This window comes from Sander vitreus, chromosome 2 (assembly GCF_031162955.1).
Source record: "Sander vitreus isolate 19-12246 chromosome 2, sanVit1, whole genome shotgun sequence".
In the NCBI taxonomy this organism is placed as follows: Eukaryota; Metazoa; Chordata; class Actinopteri; order Perciformes; family Percidae; genus Sander; species Sander vitreus.
The window spans coordinates 470,001-480,000 of NC_135856.1; the positions used below are offsets into that span (position 1 = coordinate 470,001).

Here is a 10,000-nt window from a genome sequence, read left to right on the forward strand (position 1 = left end):
AATGTAATGTCATAGTTGATGACTCATCCTTAAATCTTTGCAGCTCTACGTCGGACTGTTTCTTATATGATGGATAGTTTTCTCCCCCATGTTTATCCTTTGTTTCTCTTGTTTGTTGGTTGTTTTGTCCTCCGACAGGAGGCGGAGCTTCACGCTCTGCAGCGACGCTCTGAAGAAGAAGAAACCGTCTGGAAGAACAAACTGTCCGAAACCGAACAGCAGAAACAAACGGTGAGTTTTAGATCACATTTATACAAGGGCATAACTCTGGGGGGGGGGGTCCTGGGACACGTCTGCACGTGTTGAGTAAAGAGACAAAAACATAAAAAAAAAAGTAACAAAAAAAAAAAAGTGACAAAGCGAAAAACTCCACAAATAAGACCTAAAAAAACGTTCTAAAAAACCCAAATCTGAAAAAGCAACAAAAACTTTAGTACAAACCCTCCAGAAAGGTGACAAAAATGTTGATTGAATTTATTCCAAAAACACTTTAAAAGTCAGTTTTGAGGCAATAAAACGTTATAATAAAGCTAAAAAATAAGAAATAATTGACAAAAACATCCAAAAAAAGCAAGAAAAACTTTGTAAAAAGCCCGGCTGTGATGATGATTATTATTATTATTATATCTACCTACCTACCCACCCATGTAATATATTAAAACCATGCCATGACTCCGTGTGCTGCTGCTGTCTGCAGGTTGTGGATCAGCTGACACTGCTGCAGGACGAAGTGCAGTCAAAGACGTCGGAGACAGAAAACACTCAGCAGGTCTGTCCTCTCCGTCCTTTTCTAACTCCAACCAGGAGATCAGTGGGTTCTGGAGGTTAATGTTGAGATTAAACTGGCTTTTAGTTAGACAAGGGTTTTCATGGCTGTCTGATTTTATGTATCTATGTTTTCCTTTTGTGTTCTTATGTCTTTTATTTATTTAATTTCACTTTATATAAAGGTCTTTTCACACGGGGAGTGATTGTCGTAATTAACAGTTTGACAGGCGACCCGACACGCGTACGTCATCCTGTTTGTGCTCGTCACACGTAGACGCCCGCTGCAAGAGTTGACCTGTGTTGAACGTTTCCCTACGCGATAGAGATTCTTCTATTTGTGAGTTCCCTAAAACATAAAACTGTTTTATAAACAGTTATCAGGACATAGACAGAGGGGATTCTGCTTGTCAGAGCATCGGCACAAGACTGGATTTATCAGGTCAGTAATTATGACTATGCTAATGTAGCTAACTTTAGCTATCAACAATAACAGTCTGTGGTTAGGAAAGACCAGGATTACCACTGTAAATCAGCCTGTGATTATAAATAAATGTTAACTAATCTCATTCAGTTGCACGGCACAATACAGCAGTGCACAGCATCTCCATGGTTACCGAGCATTGATCGCCTGGCGTTTACTCTCGGAGCGTTGTGTCGCTGTCTGTCTGTTCACATGAGGCGCGCGGTGAGACCCTGCGGATTCACGCGACTGTGCAGGCGAAGTGCTTAACGTGAAAAAGCTTAACGTGGTTTAAGGTACCTAAACAATGATCAATGATCCCCAAATTTCTCTCTCATATTGCTCCTCATAACCACTGAAAACTGTCAAAAAATCAAACCCAAAGTCCAATTATTATGGACGTTATCTGACATTAAGCATTTTAGTCATTGACGCCTTTAGGAAACAGCTTAACGTGGCTTAAGGTCGGAAAACAGTTCATAATAATTGGACTTTGGGTTTGATTTTTTGACAGTTTTCAGTGGTTATGAGGAGCAATATGAGAGAGAAATTTGGGGATCATTGATCATTGTTTAGGTACATTAAACCAGTGGTTCCCAACCTGTTTTCCTTGGCGCCCCCCCTACTTATGTCTAAGAAAAGCTGAGCCCCCCCCTCCGAAACCGAAGTTGAGGTAACTCTCGAGATAGAGCCTTACTTTCTTTTTTGATACAGAGCAGTTATCAGCACTTTTACGTTTCTCCGCTATGTTTCATTCATAAAATAGTGATGCCGTGGTGGCAGGACAAACAAGGATGCTAGCAGCTAGCAGCTAGCAGCTGACCTGATGACAGCAGCTAGCAGCTGACCTGATGACAGAAGAGGTCCCGGAGGTTTGGCCTACTAAGTAGCTGCCTACAATGTTAAGCCAGAACAAAAATATATAGTTTTTATACAGACTTTTGTATACATTATATATTCTAGTGTATTATCATAATTTGTTTGACATGTGCAAATATATTTTTTTTACCTCAAACTCAAACCAGATAAAGACTTGTGCCCCCCCCTGTGCTCTTTGCCGCCCCCCTAAGGGGTGCCCGGACCCCAGGTTGGGAACCACTGCATTAAACCACGTTAAGCCTTTTCCTCCCCATTGGCGCCAATGAAGAAGAAAACGTTAACGTGAGATAACTTCTATAATCGTTGGATTTCGGTTTAGTTTTTTTGACAGGCTTAAGTGTTCATGACAAGATATGGCCATGAGAAATAATGTGATGATTGATCGTTGTTTTCCGACCTTAAGCCACATTAAGCTTTTTCACGTTAAGCGTTCTAGAACGTCCCGGCAAAGTGTGGCGTACCGTCTGAAAAGGCCTTAAAGCACTTTGTGACTTGTATCTGTGAAGACTGCTGTATAGAATAACTTTACTTCCTTGTTTGTGTCTCAGCTGAAGGAGCAGCTGATGCTGCTGGAGGCTCAGCTGGAGAAACAGCTGGAGGAAGCCAGCGTCTCGCAGAGCTGCTGCGAGGAGCTCGCTCAGGTCTGAACGCCAGCCCGCTCTCTCACACGTTACTCTGGACCAGATAAAGAAATACAGCAGAGCAGGGGGAATGAGAGGGGGAAACACCAGAGCAGGGGGAATGAGAGGGGGGAAAACACCAGAGCAGGGGTAATGAGAGGGAACACCAGAGCAGGGGGAATGAGAGGGGGAAACGCCAGAGCAGGGGGAATGAGAGGGGGGACACCAGAGCAGGGGGAATGAGAGGGAGAGCGCCAGAGCAGGGGGGAATGAGAGGGGGAAACACCAGAGCAGGGGGAATGAGAGGGGAAATGCCAGAGCTGGGGGAATGAGAGGGGGAAACACCAGAGCAGGGGGAATGAGAGGGGGGACACCAGAGCAGGGGGAATGAGAGGGGGGAAACACCAGAGCAGGGGGAATGAGAGGGGGGAAACACCAGAGCAGGGGGAATGAGAGGGGGAAACGCCAGAGCAGGGGGAATGAGAGGGGGAAACGCCAGAGCAGGGGGAATGAGAGGGGGAAACGCCAGAGCAGGGGGAATGAGAGGGGGAACACCAGAGCAGGGGGAATGAGAGGGGGGAAAACACCAGAGCAGGGGGAATGAGAGGGGGCACGTAGCATTGGAGATGTAGCCTCACTCAACAGGTACGCTGACGATGCAGTCCTGTTTTTGGCTGTACAGAGTCATTTGATCACAGCGGCCGGCGCCACTGAATCTGATGACTGTTCCCTCAGTTAGCTGATTGGTTGAGTGTTGAACTGTTCCCTCTGGCATGTCAGGAAACAGTGAATAAAACATATTTGTGTTGTAGTTGCGGTCTCAGGTGCAGCTGATGTCGGCCCGGCTACAGGCGGAGCAAGAGCAGCGACAGCAGCTGGACGCACAGCTGCAGCAGGTCAGAGTCACATCTGGAACATCAGCCACACGTTCAAATAATGAAGTTATACAGTTATAAGTAGGGTTGGGTCCCGAAACGCGGTGCCAACAGGGCACCGGTTCCGACGTAAACGGTAGCAACGAGACCGAATAAGAACGAAAATTTCGGTGCCTCATTTCGGTGCCTGACTTTTTTTTTTGTCGGAAAAACACAGACGGTGTGTTCACTTGAAACTCGCCAGCCTCGTGGTGCATTCAAAGTTATTGTAAAATACTCTGGTGCTTGTTTTTGTCGTTTACCAGCAATTTACTGGTGAAATAAGTCAATGGTATAAGTTATTGTTATTACATTATTAATCAATCATTTAATTTTGACCATATTAGCAATAAACAAGTTTTTTTTTAATGTCACCAACTGTCGTTTTGTTCTCCTTTTTTACATTTTATATTATATACATTATAAATATATTATATATATTTTGGTTTAGGCACCCGCACCGTTTTAAAAGTATTGTTTAAGCACCGGTATCGGAAAAAACCCAAACCATACCCAACCCTAGTTATAAGACACTACGTGAAGACCAGACTGAATAAGTAGGTTTTTAGTCTCCGTTTAAAAGGTATTTATACAGGTTCGTTGTTGTTTTTCAGGCTCGACGGGACGTGTTGGAGCTGCAGCAGCAGGCGGAGGCTGATCAGAGATCTGCTGCTGCGCCCAAGGTTTCTCTCTCCGTCATGTCTCTGATGTTTTACATTTAGGATTATAATTTACATTTTAAAGATTTAAAAAGGGACATTCTGAAACGCTTAACGCAGGGGTGTCAAACTCAGTTTCCCAGAGGGCCACACTGGAAAATGAGAATCACATCCAGGGCCAGACATGGAGAGATTATTGACATGCTATTCTTTAAGAGAAAAAGTTAAATATTTTGACTGTATTATTGCATGACTCATATACTGTAGTCTTCTCACTTACAGTTTGGGCCTCATAAAGCCCCAAACTAGTTCGGCAAAAAAGTTCCTCAGCCTAAAGATAAATACGTTGAAAAAAACCGCCAAAAAAGTTGGAAAAAGGCCAAAAAACATCGTAAAAAGCGCCAAAAACTTCCGAAAGGGTGGCAAAACATTGAGTAAAGAATCAAAAACGTTAAAACAAAGTGCCTAAAGTATTTAAAAAAGCATATAAACTGCCGGAAAAGGCATAAAAATGTTGAAAAAACTAAAAAATATTTGGAAAAAGCGACAAAAATGAGGTGGGCCTAAATGTATTGTGAACCTTAATTGAAATGCGGGCTGGATCAAAACTTGCGGGGTGCCGGATTTGGCTCTCGGGCCTTGAGTTTGACACGTGGCTTAACATGAAAAAGCTTAACGTGGTGTAATGTACCTAAACAACGATCAATCATCACATTATTTCTCATGGCCATATCTTGTCATGAACACTTAAGCCTGTCAAAAAAACTAAACCGAAATCCAACATTTATAGAAGTTATCTCACGTTAACGTTTTCTTCTTCATTGGCGCCGATGGGGAGGAAAAGGCTTAACGTGGTTTAAGGTACCTAAACTTAAAAAAAAAAATTCTCATGACCATACCTTGCCATAAACGGGGGTTATGAGGAGCAATATGAGAGAGAAGTTTGGTGATGATTGATCGTTGTTTAGGTACCTTAAACCACGTTAATCTTTTTCACGTTAAGCGTTTAAAAATACAGAACCAAAACAGCTGTTCATTGGACGGTTCACTAGCTGTGGGAGAATATATCGCAAACCTTAAAATATAACATGTGGCCTTTATATACTGTACATGTAGCATTGAAGGTTTTCCATCCTGGACCTTATGTTCCCATGTTTCTGTGTCTGATGGGACAACAATCTCTGAAACTGGTCCAGTATTAAACAAGAAACAAGCTCCAGTCCTACAGGCCAAAATCACCATCACCAAACCCACCAGACCCCATGTAAATAATCAGTACTTTTATCATCGTAAAACACACTTCATTCAAAGTGGACAGAAACTAAATAAAACTACCAAAAGCCGTCTTGGTTCATCTTTCCACTGTTCCAACAATCACCACTCTGGTTTGGTTGAAATAAACCCTTAATTCACCCATTTACATGTGGAGATATGCTGGCTCTATACACGCTAAAAGTCCTGATTATTTACATGGAGTCTGGTGGAGATATGCTGGCTCTATACACGCTAAAAGTCCTGATTATTTACATGGAGTCTGGTGGAGATATGCTGGCTCTATACACGCTAAAAGTCCTGATTATTTACATGGAGTCTGGTGGAGATATGCTGGCTCTATACACGCTAAAAGTCCTGATTATTTACATGGAGTCTGGTGGAAATATGCTGGCTCTATACACGCTAAAAGTCCTGATTATTTACATGGAGTCTGGTGGGTTTGGTGATGGTGATTTCGGGGCTGTTTCATGTTAAACTAAAAGGATCTTACTCTTTAACTAAAAGGTCTATCTCTGTAGGGATCCATCCCATAATGTTGTCAGACACAGAATAATAATCTGAGTCTGTCAGCAGCAACAACAGAACTTTGTTTTTGTGTTGTGTTTCTGCAGGAAGAGACGGTCCAGGTGAAGGAAGAGACGGTCCAGGTGAAGGAAGAGACGGTCCAGGTGAAGGAAGAGACGGTCCAGGTGAAGGAAGAGACGTCAGTGTGAAACAAACTTCTCTTCCTTCATGTTTCTTGTTACAATGATTCCATGTAGTGTAAAGCTCCATCTCCACCGCTACGTTTTGGTTTTTAAGTGTTTGAGTTTTGAGCCAAAAGTTGGCGTCAGTGTCGGCATTGCCAAAGGTCTCTGTTTGGAGCCGTTGAGACTACAACACAACCCCGCAGATTACCAACCAAAACGGGTCAGAAGTGTTTCCAAATGTCTCCGGTTTAGGGGGGGAAACGCCAGAGCAGGGGGAATGAGAGGGGGTAACACCAGAGCAGGGGGGAATGAGAGGGGGAAACACCAGAGCAGGGGGAATGAGAGGGGGTAACACCAGAGCAGGGGGAATGAGAGGAGGAAAGGTAGCAGAAGATATTCCTTTTTAAACCAAAACGTAGCAGTGGAGATGCAGCCTCAGCAGAGCGACAGAAACAGAAACCAACGTGTTTGACAGTGAACGCCTCGCTGCTGTTTTCCTGACTGATGCTCACTGTGACAAATAAAGGTCTGACTCAAACTGTTTTGGGTTTTTCTTTTCTGTTGATCCTCTTTCGTCTGGTTTGTGAAGCGTGCAGAGACACTCATAGTCATGCTGGTATTTTAAATCTCAAGTTTTGGAAATGTTCTGAGCGAAGAGCTAAATGAAAAGAGTGTGAAGAAATAATAAAAGTTAACATGCTAAGTTCAACAAAACAAGTCACGCCAAGGCCCTGAGTAATGCAATCATTTATAATGTCTCTATGCCATAATATAATTATATAAACAATCAGTTATGATGACTTTCTTTCTATATAATGGGATGTTTCAGTTTGACTTCAGTTGGACTCATAGTGCAGATGAAGGGTTAACTCAGAGCGCAGAAGGAGATCCTCCAATGAGGATTTTCAGAGCATGTTGCTGTCCCCTCACAGCAAGGGAGAACTCAACAAAATCCAGACTGTTTCTCACGTCTAGACTACTGCAACTCCCTCCTGATTGGCCTGCCTGCATGCTCCCTCCTAATTGGCCTGCCTGCATGCTCCCTCCTGATTGGCCTGTCTGCATGCTCCCTCCTAATTGGCCTGCCTGCATGCTCCCTCCTGATTGGCCTGCCTGCATGCTCCCTCCTGATTGACTGCCTGCTCCCTCCTAATTGGCCTGCCTGCATGCTCCCTCCTGATTGGCCTGCCTGCATGCTCCCTCCTGATTGGCCTGCCTGCATGCTCCCTCCTGATTGGCCTGCCTGCATGCACCGTCCAGCCCCTGCAGCTCATTCAGAACGCAGCAGCTCAACTTGTCTTCAACCTCCCCAAGTTCTCTCACACTACACCGCTCCTCCGCTCTCTTCACTGGTTACCAGTTGCTGCCCGCATCCGCTTCAAGACACTAGTACTCGCATACAGTACACTAGTACTTGCATACAGGGCCACGAGCGGATCAGCCCCAGCTTACATCCAGGACATGGTCAAACCCTATACCCCAACCTGCCCACTCTGCTCTGCATCAGCCAACCTGCTGCTGCCCCCCCACAGCGAGGGAGAACTGATCACTCAACGAAATCTTGACTGTTTGCTGTCCTGGCTCCTAAATGGTGGAATGACAAGTTGAAACCTGCAGTTTGTCTCCGTCTGTTACTGGAGCCGGGTAATCCTAATTTGGGCAAGGAGGGCGTGGCTTGGGTGGAGCTGAAGTGTGATAGGCTGGGACAGTTTGTGGGTGTTTTGGTGTGACAAGACTGCCACATACATAACTTCAGTTCAGATTCTGGCAAAATGACAGCTGGTAAACGGAGGGTTGTCACAGTCAAGATCAGATGCTCCTGCCATTGTGCCCTCAGGACTCTCCAGCTAATGACTCTGTCTTTTCAATGTCTTTTCATTAGACAAGCTTAGTTCTCAAATCAAATTTAAACCTAATCAAGAAAGACTTCACAATATGAACAATAGAAGATAGATACCTGTGGGGGCAAACTTACAGGAGAGTGCTCCACTCATTCCAATCAGACGTGTTAAGCTTAAAGTTGTAGTTTCATGATGATCTTTCTTGTACATTATAGTATTGTTTGGTGTCATGCTGCTAGCAAGGCTAAAACAACAAGACAGCCTATATATCAAGAACTAAACGCTGGTTGAACAAAAGCTAACAGAATATATGACAGACTTCAGCTCTTCATGTGTGGTTTTCATTCATTAGCATGCTGCTTTAACATTTAGTTTCTGGGCGATATATCAACTCTTACATTTATATTGATATTTACTTAAACAGGATATGGGATGAGGACATTCTGTTTATAGCAATATAGTTTGATGTTGTTACATGACCCATTTGAAGGGGTGTGTTGAGACTGACATGACACCTATCACGAACATCAAGAAGTCTTTTATAATGTTCATGACCGTTTGTCATTAAAGCTTTAGTACGTAACTTTTTGATATTAATGAACGTCCGTTACATTCAAGCCATTGCTAAATGAGCTGATACAAGCCAATTAGGACTCTCAGCTCCACAACTCTCTCTGGATTTCTCTGTATGGTGTCATCCGGCGACATTCACGCGCAGGATTGTTGTCATTACTTAGAATTCATCATGGTGCGGCGGAAACTACGCACTATAGCTTTAAGTGTCATTTGGTAAATGATGACACTTTTAATGCTACATTAGCATTGTTTGACATGTTTGTGTTTTGACAACTTGGCATTAGGCTACCCTGTCATAAATACACCATGGCAGGCCCAATTATCAAACTTAGAGAAACAGTTTAGCTTTATGTGTTGACATCACATTAAACTGTAATTAAGTGGTTGTTTTTTACATTGGCTGTCATGAGACCATTGTAATTGTGTCATAAATATTTTTCCTTGACCTCAAGTAAAGTGGAACAGTTTGGACCGGTCATGAAGTCATAAGACCAGTTTGGCAGAGTGAACTCGGTATCAAGGTGATTAAGAGTTTTGGACAGATAACGTTACTTGTTGCTAAAGTAACCGTAGGCTATAGGCTAAGATCAGTCTGTTCATAGATTTTTTTATTCACATTATGTGTAGATATGGCTGCTGCAAACTTTCTGCAATCTGAAGATCAGTTTCTGTGCTCAATCTGTCTGGATGTGTTCACTGATCCTGTCAGCACACCATGTGGACACAACTTCTGTAAAAACTGCATCACTGAACACTGGGATACTAATGACCAGTGCCTTTGTCCCATCTGTAAGGAGAGTTTTACCACAAGACCTGGTTTGAGAGTCAACACTTTCATCTCTGAGATGGTCGCTCAGTTCAGACAGTCAGCTCAACAGAAAGCCGGCAGCAGCAGCTCAGAGCAACAAGTGTCCAAACCAGGAGAAGTTCCCTGTGACGTCTGCACTGGAGCCAAACTGAAGGCCCTGAAGTCCTGCCTAGTGTGTCTGGCCTCCTACTGTGAGACTCACCTGGAGCCTCATCTGGCAGCTTCACGTCTGAAAAGACATCAGCTGATCGACCCTGTGGAGAACCTGGAAGGCAGGATGTGTACGAAGCACGATAAACCTCTGGAGCTGTTCTGCTTACAGCGGGGTCTCCGAGCAGGACTGGCCAAGCAATGAGCTAGCGGCCCTGGCAGGCGCTAGCTGGCTGTCACTTCATTTTATGGAGCTTCTCAACTCTGAAAACTTTTAAGCAAATTGTCAATTCAGCAACGATTTTCTAAACAGTTCATTTCTCGCCTGAAACGTTCTCAGAAGTGAAGTATGAATAAGTTG

At 43.8% G+C, this 10,000-nt stretch overlaps 2 protein-coding genes across 2 annotated transcripts in view; both read left to right on the top strand.

The window, feature by feature from the left end:
* rrbp1b (ribosome binding protein 1b) overlaps positions 1-6,555 on the top strand; it is a 30,808-nt gene extending 24,253 nt beyond the window's left edge. The window contains exons 20-25 of the mRNA XM_078271654.1: positions 139-231; positions 698-769; positions 2,656-2,748; positions 3,540-3,623; positions 4,256-4,324; positions 6,187-6,555. Of these exons, the coding sequence (XP_078127780.1) occupies positions 139-231; positions 698-769; positions 2,656-2,748; positions 3,540-3,623; positions 4,256-4,324; positions 6,187-6,288 (513 nt within the window). The 3' untranslated portion in view covers positions 6,289-6,555. The remainder of the gene's footprint in view (positions 1-138; positions 232-697; positions 770-2,655; positions 2,749-3,539; positions 3,624-4,255; positions 4,325-6,186) is intronic.
* A 2,755-nt stretch (positions 6,556-9,310) lies between these two features.
* On the top strand, positions 9,311-9,844 carry LOC144530795 (E3 ubiquitin/ISG15 ligase TRIM25-like). Its single transcript, XM_078270536.1, has one exon. The coding sequence runs from the start codon at positions 9,311-9,313 to the stop codon at positions 9,842-9,844; it is 534 nt and encodes a 177-aa protein (XP_078126662.1).
* Positions 9,845-10,000: the final 156 nt, after the last annotated feature.